This window comes from Taudactylus pleione, unplaced genomic scaffold, assembly GCF_031769625.1.
Source record: "Taudactylus pleione unplaced genomic scaffold, aTauple2 ptg000108l, whole genome shotgun sequence".
Lineage (NCBI taxonomy): Eukaryota > Metazoa > Chordata > Amphibia > Anura > Myobatrachidae > Taudactylus > Taudactylus pleione.
This window is the reverse complement of record NW_028284510.1, coordinates 1,754,437-1,775,347: the sequence shown is the minus strand read 5'-3', so window position 1 is coordinate 1,775,347 and position 20,911 is coordinate 1,754,437. Positions and strand designations below refer to the sequence as shown.

The following is a 20,911-nucleotide window of genomic DNA, read 5'->3' as shown; positions in this document are numbered from 1 at the left end:
GAAGTAACATTTCCCTGTTGTATACCCCAATATCATCAGAATGTGATGGTTTAACAACAATGGGTCTCATGGGAGGCTGATATGTGGGCTGTTAACTATTCAGTAATAAACATTCTTATATTTCCAACTGCTGCACATAAGAGTGATGTATGCCCAGGGTTGCATGCTCCCTCAAAGCTCCAGCAAAGCATTCCAATGGTCCTGGCATTGTCAGACTGGGCATGAATGACCCACAGGCTGATTGCAATGATAGGCTCCCACTTTAGGGTGCTGACCCCAAGCTGAATAGACATTGCCAGTTACTTGAAGTGGTGTCGGGCCAGCCACCACATGGGCAGATGGAAAGGAGAATAACTTGTCGTCTACCAATCAGCTTTCCTCTCCCATGACCCCACTGGCCACTTACTTTACCTTTACTTTTCAATGTACAGGCAACAATCAAAGCAATATTGAAGCTACCTACATCTTTTCATGGACAGCTATTTAGTAATTAGAGCCACCTATTATGTGTGTTACAGTACATTGCTTTAACTTAAAGGAACATTTTAAATATGCTTGCCAACATACTGACTGCCCACTCCAGGGGGTGTAATGCATGATTGGAGACGGAGCGGGGACATGACTGCAAAACCGCATCATCACGCCCCCATTCCCAAAACACAATGTTAAGAAAAAATGTGGATGGTGGCGGGGGTGGCGGTCTCCTGAAAGACTTGTCCACTCTTCTGAATGGCCGTGTGCACAACCAGCTCTTTCCAGCAATTCTGCTAGAGTTGGCAAATTTTTTTTAAGCATTTGCCCTTCTATGAACTAGTTATGGGGGATAATGGCCCCAGAATGAGGTCTCTGGGCAAAACACTCCAATGACGTCTCAAAATAACTTCTATTGTCCTACTTAGCTTATTGAACTGTGTTATAAAAAAACCTTACAGAATCCTTTATATCAAAATCCTGCAGAACCTTCACTTTTAAGAGATGCTTCTACTCCTACTAAAAGCTTTCAAATTTGCCTCAACAAATTTTTCTTTTGATAGCCTCTGTCTATGAATCTCTTGGTCAATATCTTAGATTGCTCTAAAAATGTTCTCACTTACAAATATTTTGAGAATAATAATTATCCTTCCATAGTTCCATAATATAACAGTTGGAAGATGAATGTAACTGTTAGCATGGGTATATTTAAAATATGTGCTAGCATTGATCTTATTATCACTATTAATCTCCAACCAGATATCTACAGTACATATTCAACATCGGACATGTGTTGCTTAAAAGTACATTTTAAATTGAAATCATATGATTGATAGTCTCAATAAAATATATAATGCTGGTAACATGATATTTCCATATAATTAACATAACTTAAATTTCAAAATAAATGTTATATTCTCCACCTCAAACTTGATACTACAGACAAAAATCTCCTCAGATTCACCAATCATGTATCAGGATGTTCACATAAGCAGGGGATAATGTTGTGCCCATGGCTGTCCCCAGTTGTTGAACATAAAAGTGATCCCCAAATATTAAAGAAATGATGTCCCATTATAAATGTAAAGCTTTTTAATAAAACTCTAGTTTCTCTGGAACCAGATTGGGATATTTTGAGAGACTTTCATTAATCACAATAATGCCTATCTCAAATGGTATTGAAGAGTGGAAGAGTGGACTGCACAGTATATATGTATATATATATATATATATATATATGTTTATATATATATATATATATATATATATATCTAAGTTAACACACAGGCATAGTATTTGATAAATAGCAAATGTGGAATTACAATTGAGCGCATATCTAATACACAGGGTTTTGCCTGTCTGAGGATGTGAAAATGTGTTGCCTGTCTGGCAGGTAACACAAGTACATTTGCAACAACCCTGATGGTTATGGTTTAAGGAATGTATAGTAACTTTTTTACCCAAATTGGATAAGTCTGTCTGGACCAATATGTCTCTGAGGTTCCTTCCTTGAGAATAAGCCAACCTAAGTCTAGTGTATGATAGGTTTAAACTAGGATCTGTTTGGATGATAGGCCAATATTTCTTAGATGCTTAATGAATGTACGTATGTGAGATGTAAGTATATTTATTCCCTCTGTTGCAAAACAAAAAAAATAAGGACACCTAAATAATCACGCATCTGAATGTGGTAGAAGACAATGGCCACCATGTTAGCAACGTGTTTTATCCTGATACACTCTCTCCTCCTGACACATTCTCCCCAACTCCCCCCCACACTATTTATCTATATCACTGCCCCCTCCCTCTCTCCTCTACATCACAGACAATGTACAAACATTTCCCCACCAAATAACAGTGCTACTTGAGAATAATTACTAATAGATTTTCAGTGTTGATATTAACTTTCTACATTAAGTATCCAGAATTATTAAATAGAAATAGAAAATCATAGCAAAGAGAGAAGTGGTAAGTTCAGGATATATATCTTATATAAAAACTTTGTTCTCTTTTAGGAGAATATTTTTTTAATTACTTCCTTGTGACTCACATCAGAAATAGAAAATCACTTTTACTCTCTATTTCTAATCTGTCATTCAGATCTTACACAAAAGCCAGAAATCTCCATTCCTGAGAAGATCATTTCAGGTCAGGAGGTGACGCTCACATGTGATTTTCCTATGGATTGCCCTGGAACAATCCCAGTTTTTCAATGGTCAAAGAGTGATCAGGATGGAATTTGGAAAAACTCATCAACTGTGACATTTGCCCCATCTCAGAGTGATCACAAGATAGATATAACCTGTAAAGTGATATTGCCAACTGTGATCTCTTCTCCACATATAACTATAGTCCTAGATGTTTACTGTAAGTATACACACTTTTTTACATACTATTCATCTTATTTTATATTTATAACTTGAAAAAAAAATCAATGAAATTGAAAAAAAAAAAAAACACACACACAGATGTTGGTGAATTTGTACCATTGGAGCCTGCGTTGTGAATGACAGGTAATTGCTGGTTATTGCCAATGGTCAAAGCATGGGAACATCCATTCTTTGACCAACAATTACCTGTCATTCGCAAGGCAACCCCTAGTGGTAAAAGTTCAGCTACATCTATTTTTATTTTTATCAAGTTCTTGGATGTCTACATGAACCAATGAGAGCCATTCAAAAGGATTTAAGTGAGGGATACAGGTATGTGGGGTGTATTTATAATATAATATATGTGTGTGTCTTTTTTTCAGGTGTATTGCATGGACATGATTGGGCTTCTTAGGACCTTCACTGTGCTAGTAAATGAAAATATTTTTCTATTTTTCAGTTATTATTATTAACCCAATACTCACAGTCCAGGGGTGTTGGGAATATCCCTACTGCTTTTTTATCCATACCCCTATGAATTACAGCCTCCTGCTTACTGGCCTAGGGATGGTTGGCTCTAAGGCAGGAGGACTTTACACTCTATCTCCCAAATGTTGGTGAGAACTAGTGCTGGTTAGTGAAAAATGTTTGGGGGGACATTTTGCTCCTTAAATTTACCAGCCTAGGCTTAAAGGACTAGTGCTGGTTACTATTTTGTGGAGGTAGGGACCCCGCATCTTGTATTATGTTACATGTGAAGGCATATAATGTCTGTGTTGTTACAGAGTTACAAACATATAATTTAACAGACTGTATCCCAGATAACTACCAGCATTTCTCATACATACCCTCCTTGCTCAATAGCTCTTTTCTATCAAATGCCACCCCTTTGCCCACAAGCTTTTCTCACACATGGCAATCCAGTTTTCTATAATGTGCCACCCTCTGCTTACAAGGTCTTCCCCTGAATGCCGCCTGCCCATAAGCTTTATCATCTCATGCCCCTCTGCCCTCCAGAAATTCACTTATATACCCTTTCCTTGTCAGATTATTCCCTACATGCTCTCAGTGTCTCCCACATTAACCCTACCTCTGACATGATTATCCTTCAGCTACACTGCACCATATACTGTACATCACCTGGTATATCATAATGACATCGTAAGATACATTAGCTGATGAGATATAGGCAATTATCATGCTCAATAGTGACTACGCAGAGCTTATTAACTACATAGTAGCAGGGGCCCCCACAAACTGGGGAGAACCCACATATATCATAGCTACCACACCACCATGGGGGGCTGTGGCACACATAAGCTTGACTTTGGTGTGGCACAATGTGAAATTGGGGATCTACAGTGTGTTTAACACATTTGTGGTGCTGGGAGTATTTATACAGGTTACTTTTTACATTGCTAGAATACCTTATTGACATTTTTATTGAGGGGCCCTGCACAAACCTTAATCCAGCCCTGTGAGTACTTAAAGTGGTGTTATTGTGAGAATGTGCCTGAGAGCTTTTATTTAAATAAGTGGGACTTAGTGGGAAATGTTCTATGCCTTGGAGATAAATGAAGTGGAGTGAGATAAAGCTTCTAACTGCCATGTAACAGGCTGTGTTTGAAAAATTACAAGGTGGGAGCTGTTTGGTTGGTACTTTATCTCCATCTACTTTATCTCTCTCCAAGCTTTGATACATATCTCCCTTATTTTCATGGAATGGTTTGTCTATTTAGGTGCATTTTTTACAAGTGCACTACAGATCCCAAGGTGTCAGATAATGCTGGTTATTTTTGTTCTAGAATTGTCAGCATGCTCCAAAACATGGATAGTCTGTCAATATACCTAAGCAGCTTGGGCTGCCAGTAACGTACTATTAAATTATACTGTTATATCAATTAGCTCTTTATCACACCATACTCACAAGTCATTAAGTCCCTTTGTGTTTACAGGCTAGTGCTGTGTGACATTATAACAAGGGGACCACACTGTGCAGGTTTCCCCAGTCTTGTCTCACCAGCCCACTCTCTTAGCCTAGTATTTGTTACAGCTTTTTGGAGGGATGAACGGTATTACCTGCCTAGGCTGTGAATATATAAATACTTATTTGTGTAATCACAAAATATAGATCAACGAAATGAAGGTGATCATTTTTGTGTGAATGATTTTAACTGACATAGCTCTTCTAGTACATGCACTACTCCATCTGACCAGTGCATGAACCATAGAAAACTACACTGTTTATATGTCCTGCTACCAGCTCCTTCTGGTAGTGAATAAATAAGGTGTTATATATTTTTCCCCACATCAGAGATCTCTAGTTGGCACGTACAACATCTCAGAATTACCCATCTTAAGAAATGTGGTTGTTTATAAATAATTTCCTCAAGACAAATTCTCAAAACACTCCATCGCATTCCACCTAAACAGGTTTCTCATAGAAAAAAAATTTAGTCTGAAAAACATTTTGTACACTAACTTAGGCATTCACAAAAAAACATACTATATGAAAAAGTGGCATTTCACAAAACCGAAAGATGAGATCAACTAAAATTTTAAAATATGCTTAAGCATACAGCATCTACAAGTTATCCTCCATTTAAATGGTGAATTTCAGCTACAGACTTGCCAGTTATGAAAATGTAAGCTCTATTTCAGCCAATTTGAACTAATTTTGTGGGTATCTGATATCCATCTTTTGTTGTATTTTAAATCAAAAAAATCTAATTAAAACAAGAAAAGGTTTAATGCCCTTTTGAGTTAGTTATTTTTTCTCTTTATTTTTTTTATTTAAAAATCACCCCATCACAAGCTAAAAATGAGACACACAACTACCTTTTCCATAAACATTAACATTAGTGCTTAATGCCACTCACAGGTGCCATGAACATGAATACTTTTTGCACATGCTGTATAAATTAAAAGTAATTTTTTAGTTTGTTTTTACATGTTTATTCTTAATGATTTTTATTAGCATTGCAGTCTAATTTTTTAAAAATAAAAAACATTGTATAATAAGATTTAAACTATTACATAAGGAACACATCAGTTTTTTTCACTTTGAAAGAGAAAACCAAAAAGTACATTGGAATAATTTATTTTATAAAACCATTATCTGTCATTTGCTAATATACATAATAAAACATTAAAAACTTCTAATTATTTCAAAGTGTATTCTCTCTTTTTGTTGCAGATCCACCATCCATCACTATCACAGGAGAGATCAATGGTAATACTATATTTCATAAATATAAAAGGTTAAACAGCTGAAGCCTAAATTGAACCAACAGAAACAGGAACATTTGTTAAGGATCCGGTCGGCCTTAATTAACATTCATATTCCTTGATATTTTGTGGCCTCATTTGTTAAATAACATAACACTGTGTGATGTCACTGATACAATTAGATATTATTAATGTTACAAGATGATATACTGTAATGTTTGAGGTACAACAGTGATTTCATACTATGTATATATTTATTACATTACCTAATATTTAAAATAAGCATTATTTCCTCTAAATGTCCTTGTCCTTTCTATGATATTTACACATTGCATTTACAATGTGACAGTAATATATTTAAGGACAATCATGTTTAAACATTAAACTCCCTAATGGTTAAAGTCTGTTGCTTGCCCCCCTTACCCACCCTTCTTTCAATACATATCCAACAACTATTATTTACCTAAATTAGTGGCACATGCCAACTGGAAATTGGCATTTAAAAAATGTATCACATTTTTTTATAAAAAGGTAAGTGTGGTAGCAGACAAAAGAATGAAAACAAGACAATAACTTGCAAACAACAACTCAGTAATTGGTGTTCAAATCTCCTCAAATCTACAAACTAAACAAACATTCTTTCCATCAGATAACAACAACACAACAAAATATTACTAACAAACATTAATATCTGATCAAAACTCCACTCCTCTCACATTATAGGTTCCCTAATTATTAGGCAAAGAAACTTGGCCACATACAGTTGTCAATGAAATAATTCTTAAAAGGAGTGACCAACAACTCAACCCTAAGGTTTACAATGGCTTACAAGTCAATCTTATGCCTCATGTCTAGTTTATGTCACAACCTAATAATAGGTTTTCCAATAATTTATTTGAAAATTACTGTGGAATATACTTAAATAAATTCAATGCTTAGCAAAATACCTTTTGCAATAAAATAAAAAATTAAAACAAAGAAATGGAACACTCACATACATTTGTGCACAATCAGCTGCCTTGGGAAGGCTAAAGAGTAGAGATGCTACTTTTATATCTTGTTATTTCTGTCCCCAAAAACCCATCCTCCAGTGAAGTTGGTGTGCTGGCATGCTAATTTATTTTACAAACATCTTATTACTCTTTTCTTGAAGAACAATTATTGTAGTAGAGTTACGCCATTAGTACTAAACATGTCATTTTTTTCACACATATACATATGAAACATGATAACAGTATTTTGATCCTTTGGTATGTACAGTGCCAAATAAACTGCTTTGATCCTTTATGTTTCCCATGCAAATTATACAGTGAACAAATATGGTGCTTTCCAATTTTGGCCACAGTGATTTGAAGAAACATTTTATCTAAAGTACAGTAATGTCAGACTTTAGGATAGACCATGACAACATTTATATATTTTTTGCAATTATCCCGCTTAGGCTATAATCATGACAGCTACAAATGTGATGTACTGTAACTGGATTGGCAACATTCAGAATATAGACAGATTTTGTCAGAATGTCGACATGTTCATAGTGTTGGCGTTCAACATGTTACCTTGTTCAAACTTTTAACTTTATGCATGTCTATATTACGAGCACTAATGTTAGGGTTAAGCTGTTGTTAGAATGAAGTTGAAATAGTATGTCAACATTTTGAACATGTCGGCATTATGTCAGTGTCAACATTGTGGATGTCAATATGTCAAATATTCACCATGTCGACATCCTGAACGTCAACATTCTGACCATGTTAATATTCTGGTGTAGACATGGTATACCACACATGTGTGTCTACTGTATATCGTTTGCTAAAACTGTGAATAGGGACAGCTCTCATTTCAATAATATAAGTGAGTACACAGTGTTTATTAATAGCTATTTTAAGTATTTTAAAATACTTTTTTTTTAAGTTAAAATTAACTTGATTGAAACCATAATTTTTAAAACCATCACTTTCCTCTTTTTTGTTGTCCCACTAGTCCAGTTGCCTGTAGTAGTCTGAGTCGCTATACACACACCCTGATATACTTCACCTGTAAAATCACACTGGGATAGTGTGATAAATTGGCAATGCATGTCCTTTCCTTAAAACATGAATATATTTCATATAATTGTAATTTAATAAATAAACATATTTTTATGTTTTTCTAGGAAATAAGATCATAGAAAAGGAAGCTGTGATAGTGCTGGAAGGAGACTCGCTGAGATTAATCTGCTCGGCAGACAGTAACCCGGCAGCTCATGTGACCTGGATGAAGGAAGGAGAGAATGTTACCAGTAATGTGATTGGACAAGGGTTGGAGCTCAGTCTGACAAACATAACAGCTAACGATACTGATACATATTACTGCGTAGCATGGAATGAAATCTGGAGAAAAACTAAAAAAATTACCATATCTTTACAATGTAGGTTTTGTTACAGAATAATAAGGAACAATTAATATTGCTTATATTTAGGGTTCCCATAATTTTGAAGTGAAAATGTGTAATTAACTTGAAGTTTTTTTCTGCATGAAAAATGTACCCCCTTTAAGGTTTCAAATAAGGTAAAACAGTTACAATAACTTATTATAACTTTTCCAGTTCATTTGGATTTATCCGGGATTTACTATTTGGGAAAATTAGAATTGTAAGGTAAATATTTTAGATGAAAAAAGGGATCTGTCTTGCTAACATCAAAATTAATAATAATTATAAGCTTTAAGTGATGCTTTGTTAGTTGATCCTGGACATTTCTCCCAATTTGAGCTGATGTTTATCTATAATAGAAAATTATTTATACACTACTTATTAATATAATATAATTCATATACAGTGTTTCATTTAAAATCCAGACAAATACTGACCAGTGAACTGGGTATAGGATAATTTGGGGCCTGATGCAGCAGTGCACGCAAGTAAATTGCCGAACGCAAATTCCCAATGGTCGGGAATCTGTGCAGGCTCCGGACCCGTATTACGCATGTGCAGTATGGGTCGTGCGTGATCGCACGCAGACTGGCAGTGGACTGTCAGTGATTGACAGTCTGCTGAAATTTGTGGACGGGAGAAGGAGTGATGTTCGGGGGGAGGAAAGAGGGCAGGATCTCCGTCAGCTGGAAGAGATTTCTTAGCCTCTTACTCTCATCTGCGGCGGCCGGCATGCATGAGCCCATGGGTCACTTAGCCAGCCGATATTCTCACAGATTATTGGATGCTGCGTTGAACAATGCTGCTCAGATAAGTAATGCATGCAGGATGCGTGATGCCCCCTGCTGTCGTCTCCATTGGTTAGGGGAGAGTCCAGGATCTCTGTCGGCTGATGGAGATTTCTTAGCCTCTTACTCTCATCTGCGGCGGCTGGCTTGCATGAGCCCATGGGTCACTTAGCCAGCCGATATTCTCACAGATTATCGGATGCTGCGTTGAACAATACTGCTCAGATAAGTAATGCATGCAGGATGCGTGATGCCACCTGCTGTCGCCTCCATTGGTTGGGGGAGAGTCCAGGATCTCTGTCGGCTGATGGAGGTTCCCAGCCTCTTACTCTCATCTGTGGCGGCTGGCTTGTGTGAGCCCATGGGTCACTTAGCCAGACGATGTTCTCGCAGATTATCGAATGCAGCGTTGTACAATGCAGCTCGGATAAGTAATGCGTGCAGGATGATTACTGCCACCTGCTGCATTACCATAATTGCAAGGATGCAATTGCAAAACTGCTTGTGTGCAGTTTTACAATTTCGTCCTAAGCTGAATCAGGCCCTTGGTTTGTAGAAGAATCAACTCTCATTTACAGTCCTGTAGTACAATTTGCATAATTAGATATATATGACGGCTCCACTAAGGACTTGCTTGGTCCGTTAGGGATGCCGTCTAAGAAGTTAACAGGGATTCACTTTCATCTTCCCTGTATATGATTCAAGTTAAAACAATAGTGGTACCTCTGGCGCTTCACTGTTGGACCTGGGGTGAATTTATCACACAAATCAAATGTTAATAAAATTTGCTATCTATTAGAATAATGACAATCCACAATTGTCAGAAGCATAGTCAACTTGCTATGGCTTAAAAAAGCAACAGGCTCTTTAAACTCTTTAAACACTAATAGATATATTTACTAAGCACCATGTTTTCAAAACCAGGTTTTCTGTGGTTTTGCCTGCAAAATTTTAAATGACAATAAATGGAAACCAGGCTTATTTTGCCTTCGATATTAATGCCACAAGCAACATCTCTGAAAATCTTAGGTTATGTAAACCCCTTGCTTAGTAAAAATACTCCTGTGTTTTGTTTGGTGTAGGTAGGTGTATTGTGCTTTAATGTTTGCATCAGTTAATTAGCTTCAATAAAATATTAAAGGTATATTAATGAACTCTTTATCACCCCACACTCATCAATCGGGAAGACCCTTTGTACTTACAGGCTACCGCTATGTTACATTATACCATACGAAGCCCACTGTGCAGGTAGTATAGTGTCACAGCCCACTTTCTTAGAGCACGATGCCTATTGGACCTTTTTTGGGGGGATTACATATCTAGATTGTGAATGTACAGTATTTTTACTAGTTTATTTAATAACAAAATATAGATCAATAAAATGATGGTCATCATTTTGAGTGAATGATGATGACTGACATATCTCTGTCAGTTCATGTACTCCTCCATGTGACCAGTGCATGAACCATAGCAAAAAGCACTTTTTAAATTCCCTTCTCCCAGCTCCTTCTGGTAGTGAATAATTTAGTATTATATTTTTTTCCACATCAGAGACCTCTTGTAGACATGTACAACATCTCAGAAATACCTATCTTAAAAAAATGGGGATGTTTATAAATAATTTCCCACAACAAATTCTCAAAACACTGCAACGCATTCCACCCAAACAGGTTTCTCACAGAGTAAAATTTTAGCCTGAAAATATTATGTACACTAAATTAAGATTTCACAAAAACATAGAAAAGAGTGCCATTTCACAAAACTGGAAAAGGATAAAAACTAAAATTTTAAAATATGCTTTAGCATACAGCATCTATAAGTCATTAAATGGTAGATTTCAGCAACAGCTTTGTCAGTTATAAAAATATCAGCTCTATTTCAACCAATTTTAACTCATTTTTGTGGGCATCTTATATCCATCTTTTGTTTTATTTTAAATCAATAATATCTAATTAAAACAATAAAAGGTTTAATTCCGTTTTTAACTTAGTTTCTTTTTTCTTTTTACTTAAAACTCACCCCATGACCAGCTAAAATGGGCAACACAACTACCTTCCAAATGATTAATCACAGGGACCATGAACATGAAGACTTTTTTGCACATGTAAATTAAAAGTTGTTTTTATTTTTGCTTTTATATGTCTATCCTAATTTATTTTTATTATCACTGCAGTCTCTTTTTTTTAAATAAAATTAGGTAAGATTTAAACTATTATATCAGAAAGAAAGCAGCTTTTCACTCTGAAGCAGGAAGCAAAAACCTAAATGGGAATAATTTATTTTATATCACTATTATCTGTCATTGACTAATATACATAAAAATATTGGACACTCCTAATTTCATAGTGTATTCTCTGTTTTTGTTACAGATCCCCCATCCATCATTATTACAGGAGAGATCAATGGTAATACTACATTTCATAAATATGAAATGATATACAGTTGAAGCCTAAATTGAAATAACAGAATGTATGAACATTTGTTAAGGTTGCACTTGGCCTAAATGAACATTTATTTTTATGGATATTTTGCGGCCTCATTTGTGAAATAACATATCACTGTGTCATGTCACTGATACAGTCAGATATTATTAATGTTACAAGAGTATATACTGTAATGTTTGAGGTACAACAGTGATTTCATAAATAATTATAGTTCCTATGTTCAGGTATATATTTATTACATTACCTGATACTTAAATTAAGTAATTATTTCCTCTACATTTCCTTGTCCATTCTACCATATTTGCTCGTTTTATTTACTATGTGACAGTAATATATTTTAGGACAATCATATTTAAACATTAAACCCCCTCTAACGGTTGAAGTCTGTTGCTCAGCTCCCTTCCTTCAATACATATACAACAACTAATCTTTACCTAAATTAGTGACACATACCAACTGGAAATTGGCATTTAAAAAATTGATCAAATATATTTTCTGATATCGAAATTATTTTTTATTAAAATGTAAGTATGGTGGCAGACAAAAGAACAAAATCAAGACAATAATTTGCAACCAACTCAATCATTGGTGTTAAAATCTGCTCCAATCCACAAAGCACACCCAGGCAGACACATTCCAAATTCCCAGACAGGACAATAAAGGTCTAATATCTCATTATTTGCGGGGAGAGCACACCCAACTAATAAATGCAGCATCTTCATAACTAAACAAACAGTGTTTCCACCACATAACAAATAAAAAATGACTAACAAACCATAATATCCCATCACTCTTCATGCACAATAGGTTCCCTAATCGCTAGGCAAAGAAACATGGCCACATACAACTGTCAATCAAATATTTCTTAAAGGGGAGCAACCCACAACTCAACCCTAAGGTTTACAATGGTCCTTGACTTACAAGTCAGTCTTATGCCTCAGGTCTAGTTTATGTCTCAACCTAATTATAATTTTTACAATAATTGCTTTGAAAATTTATGTGGCATATATACATAAATAAACACAATGCTTAACAAATTAACTTTTTCAATAAAATAAAAAAGAAATAAAACAAAGAAATGGAACACGCACATACATTTTTGCACGATCAGCTGCCTTGAGAAGGCTGAAAAGTAGAGATGCAACTTTTTTATCTTGTTATTTCTGCCCCAAATCCCCCATCCTCCAGTGATATAGGTGTGCTGGGATGCTAATTTATTTTACAAACATGTTATTGATCTTTTGTCCAAGAACAATTCTTGTAGTGGATTATACAAATATACATAGAATGTCTTCTGAAATTTAGTAGAGATATGCAATTACTGTATTTCCATGTAAGCTGTTATAAGCAGGGCCCTCTACCCTCTTATGCTTCTCCTAAATCTACTTTCATCTACTTCTTACTCCCCACAAGGGCACCTAACACTTGGTTGCTTTGCTCTGTTGCTTATCTGGGTGTTATGGTCGTGAATGTAGCAATGTATATTATCCATGTTCTGTATTGTATTGTACTGTAAGTCACTGTAAGTCAATCTATTTGCCTATGTACTTTGTAAGGTGCTGCGGAACACTTGTGGTGCCATTTAAATAAATGATGATAACAATAATAATAATATTATTAATAATAATAATAATAATAATAACATGTCATGATTTTTTCACACATATACATATGAAACATGATAACATAATTTTGATCCCTTGTTATGTACAGTACTACATAAACTGATCTGATACTTTATGTTTCCCATGCAAATTATACAGTGAACAAATATGGTGCTTTTTTAATTTTGACCACAACTAATTTGCAAAAAACCATTTTACAGTATCTAAAGTACAGTAATGTCTGATTATAGGATAGATCATGACAACATATATATTTTCTTTTGTAAATATTCTGCTTAGGCTATAATCATGGCAGCTACAAATGTGGTGTACTGTAACTGGAATGTCGACATTCAGAATATAGAATAATTGGTTAGAATGTCGACATGTTCATAACGCTGGTGTCCAACATGTCAACATTCAACATGTCGCCTTGTTCAAAGCTTTAACTTTATGCATGTCTACACTACGAGCATTAGGGTTAGGCTGTGGTTAAGGTGAGGTTGAAATAGTACCTTCTACGTGCAGAATGTCAACATTTTGAACATGTCGGCATTATGTCAGTGTTGACATTGCGAATGTCAACATGTCAAATGTTCACATACTGACCATGTTGATATTCTGCTGTCGACAGGGTATTCCATACACATGTGTCTACTGTCTATCAATTCCTAACACTGTGAATAGTGACAGCTTTCATTTGAAAAAAAGTTAAAATTGACTTTATTCAACATGTTTGACAACGTCATTTTTAAAACCATCACTTTCCTCTATTTTGTTCTCCTACTAGTCTTGTTCACGGTAGTAGTCTGAGTCACTATGCACACACCCTGTGATACTTCACCTGTAAAATCACACTGGGAATAGTGTAATAAATAGGCCAGAGGTTTTCAACCGGTGTGCCGCGGCACACAAGTGTGCCGTGGCCGGTTGTGAAGTGTGCCGCGGGGCTGTCAGAGCCACCGGGCACATTTTACTGTACTTCAGCATCCCGGGCCGCTGAGCTCCTCTGGGAGACTCTGGCGCGACCGGGTAGTGACCTACAAAGATGCGGCGGCGTGACATCACAGGTCACGCACGCCACGTTGTCCACTGCCCTCCAGCCCACTCTGCCAGCCAACGCCCTGCGCCAATCAGCCAGCCCGCTCTGCAGCCTGCCTGGAAGCCCGCCCGCACGCGATCCTGCTGCAGTGTGAGTGACAAGGGGGGAAGAAATGTGGGTTTTGTGGGGACCAGACATTTTTTTCTTCTTCGTGGGTACCAGCCATAGTTTATTTTTTCGTGGGAACCAGTCATGTCATTTTTTTTAGTGAGAACCAGCCATATGTTATCCAGCCATATATTTGCCTATTTAGTGGGGAACAATGTGTTTTGTTTTGTTTTTTGTTTCTGTGGGGCCAGCCATAGGTTTCTTTTTCTGTGGGGAGCAATTCTGTGGGGCGCAATGTGGTATGGTTGTTTTTTTTGTGGGGAGCAATGTGGTTTTTTTTTTCTGTTAGGCCAGCCAATGGGTTTGTTTTATTCTTGTGGGGGCCAATGTAGTGTGTTTTTTATTCTTGTGGGGGCCAATGTAGTGTGTTTTGTTCCTGTGGGAACTAATGTAGTGTGTTTTTTCATAGTCCGCGCACACCGCATCGTCGGATAGTGTGCCTTGGCAATTTTAAAATCTTGTGTAGTGTGCCGCGAGATAAAAAAGGTTGAAAATCACTGAAATAGGCAATGCATGGATCAAATGTCTTTTCCTTATAACATGAGCTCATTTCATGTAATTGTAAATTTGATAATCATAGTTTTATGTTTTCCTAGGAAATAAAAACATGGAAATGGAAACTTTGATAGTGCTGGAAGGAGACTCACTGAGATTAATCTGCTCGGCAGACAGTAACCCGGCAGTTAATGTGACCTGGATGAAGGGAGGGGAGAATGTTACCAGTAATGTGATTGGACAAGAGCTGGAGCTCAGTCTGACAAACATAACAGCTAATGACACTGATACATATTACTGCGTAGCATGGAATGAATATTGGAGAATGAATAAAAATATCACCATAACTTTACAATGTAGGTTTTGTTACAGAATAATAAAGAACAACTAAAACCTCATATATTTAATAATATTGAAGTGAATATGTTTACGCCTAATTAACTTGAAGTTTTTTCTGCATGAAAAATTGACCCCATTCCCCCTTTAAGGTTTCAAATAAGGTAAAACAGTTACAATAACTTATTCCAACTTTTCCAGTTAATTTGGATTTATCTGGGATTTACTATTTGGGCAAATTAGAATTGTAAGGTAAATATTTTAGATGAAAAAAGGGATCTGTCTTGCTAACATCAACAAATAGGAACCCCAGCATATTAATAATAATTATAAGTTTTAAGTGATGCTTTGTTAGTGGATCATAAAGATTTCTCCCAGTTCGACCTGTTTTAATGTTTCTCATACTGTGTTTACTATATTAAATCCTAAATCACACAGTGTACCAACAGCAGATGTTTTATTTATCTATAATAGAAAATTATTTTATACTTAATATAATATAATTCATCTACAGAGTTTCATTTAAAAGCCAGACAAATACTGACCAGTTAACTGGGTATAGGATAACTTGGGGCCTGATTCAACAGTGCAATTCACGATTCTGCGCAGGTGCTGGACCCATACTGCACATGTACAGTAGGGGTCGTGCGTGATCGCATGTAGAGCGACAGCAGCATGTCAGTGATTGGCACTCTGCTGCCATCTGAGCGATGGCCTCTGTTTCCCAAAACAGAGACGTGTCGTCGCCATTGGGGAGGGAAGAGTTCAGGGTCTCGACTGATGGAGATTTCCTGACCTCTTTCTCCCATCTGTGGCGGCATGATCACGCAAGCCAGCTTGAATAAGTAACGCAACTCGGATAAGTAATACATGCAGGGGGCACGATTCCACCTACTGCATTACCATGATTGCAAGGACGGATCTGCAAATCTGCTTGCGTGCAGCTTTGCGATTCCATCCTAAGCTGAATCTGGCTCTTGGTCCGTAGAAGAATCAACTCTCATTAACAGTCCTATAGTACAATTTGCCATCTCCAAGTACAATGACAATCCACAATTGTCAGATGCATAATAAATATGCTAGGGCTTAAAAAAGCAACAGGCTGGTGATCAGGTTCTCTATAAACTCTCTAAACACTAATAGATATATTTAATAAGCGGCCTGTTTTCAAAACAAGATTGTCTGTGGTTTTGCCAGCAATATTTAAAATGACAATAAAATTGAATGGAAAACCAGCCTAATTTTGCCTTTGACATTAATGCCACAAGCAAAATCTCTAAAAATCTGAGGTTATGGGGTAAATTTACTAAAGTGAGAGTTTTTAGTAGAGAGTTTTAGAAGAGATGTTGCCCATAGCAACTGATCAGATTCTACTTAACATTTACTATTTCCTTTACAGTTCACTTTTCTTATTAGAGTGGTGCCTTGGGGTGGCTTAGCTGGGCTAGTTTGGGGATGTCCTGTGCTCTGGATTTGAACCCTAGTATGTCAGGGACCTACCCTTCAGAGGTTACCCGGATGTGGTGGGTAGGCCCATAACCTTGGCCAAGATTATGCCAAAAACCTCTATTTACTGCAAAATGTATTTATTTATATATATTCTGTTAATTTGGAACTGTGTACTTGTATTTCTTCTTTTTGTGTATATATCCATGGTCTCCACAGGTAGCACCTCCAATTATATATTTATATGTTCGGGGTGTGCAGTCTGAAGACCATTTTCTACTTATCATTTAACTAGCACCTTCTAGAAGATAATAGCTAGAATATGATTGGTTGCTATGGGCACCATTTCTTCTAAACTCATTTCTAAAAACTCTCACTTTAGTAAATTTACCCTATGAAAACCCTTTGCTTAGTAAAAATACCCCTGTGTTTCAGTATTCACCAGTAGATGGTTTGGGAACACTTCATATGATAGGTATCAGCATCGCTGGTGTAGGTGGGTCTATTGTGCATTAATGTTTGCATCAGCTAATTAGCTTTAATAAAATAAAATTAGTTAGAGTTAACATAATAATATGGAAATTCAATATAGTAAATGTTCCATCAATGTTGTTTCATTACAGATCCACCAAGAAAACCAGATGTCAGAATTTCCTCTTCTAAAGGCATGATGATTTATTTTTTATGCTGATGTAATCAGGGTATATTCATAGTTTTGACATTTTCAATGTTGGCATTTATAATGTTGACAGTTATGGTTAGGCTATGAGAAGGGAGGGAGGGTTAGGGTATGGGAGGAGAGGGATAGGGTTATACACTAGAGAGAGGGTTAGGGTTAGGCTAAGGGAGGGGAGGTTTAGGGTTAGACTACAAGAGGGGAGGATTAGGCTATGGTAGGGAAGGTTAGGGTTACACTACAGGAGGAGAGGGTTAGGCTACGGGAGGGGAGGTTAGGGTTACACTACAGGAGGGGAGGGCTAGACTATAGGAGAAGAGGTTAGTGTTACACTACAGGAGGGGAGGGCTAAACTATGGGAGGGGAGGTTAGGGTTACACTACGGGAGGGGAGGGCTCGACTAAGGGAGGGGAGGTTAGGGTTAGGCACTAGGGGGATTGGTAGGGTTGGGCTACAAGAGGGGAGGGTTAGGATTAGGCTATGGGAGGGTAAGGTAAGGGTTACACTATAGGAGGGGAGGGTTATTGCTAGGCTACAGGAGAGGTGGTTAGGGGTACATACTAGGTAGATGGGTAGGTTTAGGCTACAGGGGGATAGTTTTATGCTATAGGATTGGAGGGTAAGGCTACAGGAAGGGAGATTAGAGTTAGGCTATGGGAGGGAAATTTAGGGTTGGACACTGGGGGATGAGGGTGGTTAGGCTATGGTATGGGAGGGTAAGGCTACAGGAGGGGAGGTTAGGACTAGGTTATGGGAGCGAAGGTTAGGGTTAGGCACTAGGGGGATAGGTAGGGGTAGGCTATGGGATGGGAGGGTAAGACTACAGGAAGGGAGGTTAGGCTTAGGCTATGAGAAGGAAGGTTATGGTTAGGCACTAGGGGGATAGGTAGGAGTAGTTAGAATGGAGGTTATGGTAAGGCTCAGATGTTGGCCCAATAGCAACTGAACTCGTTGAACCTAAGATGATTACGTCCTTGATTCCCAGGTCATAAACCTGGAGTCAATACTTTGCTGGGTCAGATCTATATGAGTAGAGCTGTCCCAGTGGATAAATATAGCTGCAAGCTGGCAATAAAAAATGATGTTGTTATGCATGCTGATAGGGGTCGATTTTGATCCATCCTGCCCAAATTGTAATATGTTTTACAACCATTATGCACACACAAGAGGTGTTAAAAAGCTTATTTAAAATGTCCAATGGTGTTCAGAAAGATAAAAGAAGATATGGGTTCAAAGTCTGCACATCACAATGCGTCACCCCTTGATATGATCCCAGGACTGATCTTTCATGCCCTGTACGATAGATAGATAGATAGATAGATAGATAGATAGATAGATAGATATGAGATAGATAGATAGATAGATAGATAGATAGATAGATAGTCGAAAATAACAGCATTCACTGGACTTTTAATAAATAAAGATTTATGTTCTATGTATATTGTTGTGCCATTCCCAGATAATTGATATATATCTTATGAAACTTTCTAGGTAGAACAGTTGAAGCAAGTCTGTCTGTGACTATAAATGAGGGAGAGTCTCTGACTCTAAACTGCACTGCGGACAGTAACCCAGCAGCTACTGCGCGATGGATAAAGGGAGAAGTTCACGTAGACTTGAATAACATGGTTGGTAGAAGATTATTGGGACCACTGATTAATATAACAGCCTCAGAAGCAGACACTTACAGATGCTTTGCATGGAACAGACATGGTGTTATTGAAAATCGTATCAAATTCACCAGCAATCAAGGTAATCAACGTAGGGCCATTACTTTGATTGTATAAATTATAGATAAAGTACATGTGCTGACCCCCATGTTTTGGTTTTGAATCTGGATTCATCTCCATGTTTTGGTTTTGGTTTTGCAAAACCATCCTCAAGTGTTTTGGATCTGTTTTTTTTTAATTTTTTTAAATCAATAAAACGTTTTTAAAAACAGCTAAAACCATGCAATTTATGCAATTCAAAACGTGAATTCAGATTCAAAACCCAGAAAATGATCAGAACTGTGACTCGGATTTATCCAGAAAGCTGCAGTAGTCAATGTTGATAAATCCTGTGGAGGGCCGTCCATTATTGTCTATATATATATATATATATATATTGATATATATATATACATATATATATATATATATATATAAATATATATATATATAGGCAACAGAGAGTACTGCACTCACATCTCTTAAACAGACAACTTTGGGGTGCTTACCAAGATCAATGATCATCAGTTTATCCACCATTTGTGGAAGGAAGCACTCACCAATAAGGTTTAAACAACCAATATTTATTAAAAATAACTAGAAATTAGAAATTCGCCTCGAATGGCTTTGATTTATAATCCACCATAATAAGCATTGACGTTTCGGTTCAACTCAAGAACCTTTATCAAGATGAGCATAGTTTAGAAAATATGCATACTTGAAAAGAAAAGACAGTACATCTGGTTAGCTGGTCAGAGCACCGGAGGAAAACAGAGTGATGTCTGTATCATGCTCAGAGACATGTCTTCCACAAATGGTGGATAAACTGGTGGATAAACTGATGTTTTTTCTATATATATATATATATATATATATATATATATATATATATATATATATATAACACCCTCAATGCGTTAATTGGTTTCAGACCATTAATGTAGATTAAAAAACAGCAGCTTCTCCTGTGTGGTCCTAGGCTGCCCAGTATCAGAAATACGACCTAAAACATCATATATTATTACACTTTGGGGTGTGAAGGCAATGTCCACTCCTATGGTACTTCCTTTCACTTTAATGGTGTCCAAATCTGGATAACAACCCAGCACTAAACAGGCAAAATTGACTTTTAGTGTGGTAAAATAGAATTAATGAATAGGTATTAATTCCACATATGATGTAAGTACTTGACAATCAGCATAATAGTCATAAACTAAACACCCGGTTTCCAAGGAAGGAAATGTTCAATCTCTGCAACTCCACCTGGAGTCAATGGGAGCTACCCATTAGCAGCAGATCTTCCTGGAATAAGGATGTCCTTATAAAGTGAAAAGGAACCTCTTAATATGCACCCTCATGTGGTGACCACTGGTTTTCAAAGAGAAAAAGAGACCAGGAGGTAAGGTAAGGAAATTTCTAAAGTGCAGTTTAATAAAACCACCAGTATTTTAGGGAATTTATTGGTGTTTTTTTTATGTAAGATTTAATAAAGGAAAATCAACTTAAAAAATATCAGATAATTGCAGTTTTTCAAAGCAATAAAATAAACATTCATGTCCCAATAATTTTTTTTTTTTACATGGGTTTGACAAATTACTAGATAAAGCCTCTGAAGATGCTATCTGACCACTCAAAACATACAATGACAGCAATCATTATTTTGGGGGCTTAATGGACACAAATATAATAATTATTTTATAAGAGCAAAATTATTTCATGAAA

The 20,911-nt window shown here is 36.7% G+C and overlaps 1 protein-coding gene across 1 annotated transcript in view; it reads left to right on the top strand.

Moving 5' to 3' along the window:
• Positions 1-20,911, top strand: part of LOC148525425 (sialic acid-binding Ig-like lectin 11) — a 100,208-nt gene that overhangs the window by 70,346 nt on the left and 8,951 nt on the right. Inside the window, exons 8-14 of the mRNA XM_088470930.1 lie at positions 2,572-2,838; positions 6,037-6,072; positions 8,224-8,478; positions 11,639-11,674; positions 15,124-15,378; positions 17,428-17,469; positions 18,972-19,232. Coding sequence (XP_088327056.1) covers positions 2,572-2,838; positions 6,037-6,072; positions 8,224-8,478; positions 11,639-11,674; positions 15,124-15,378; positions 17,428-17,469; positions 18,972-19,232 — 1,152 coding nt within the window. The remainder of the gene's footprint in view (positions 1-2,571; positions 2,839-6,036; positions 6,073-8,223; positions 8,479-11,638; positions 11,675-15,123; positions 15,379-17,427; positions 17,470-18,971; positions 19,233-20,911) is intronic.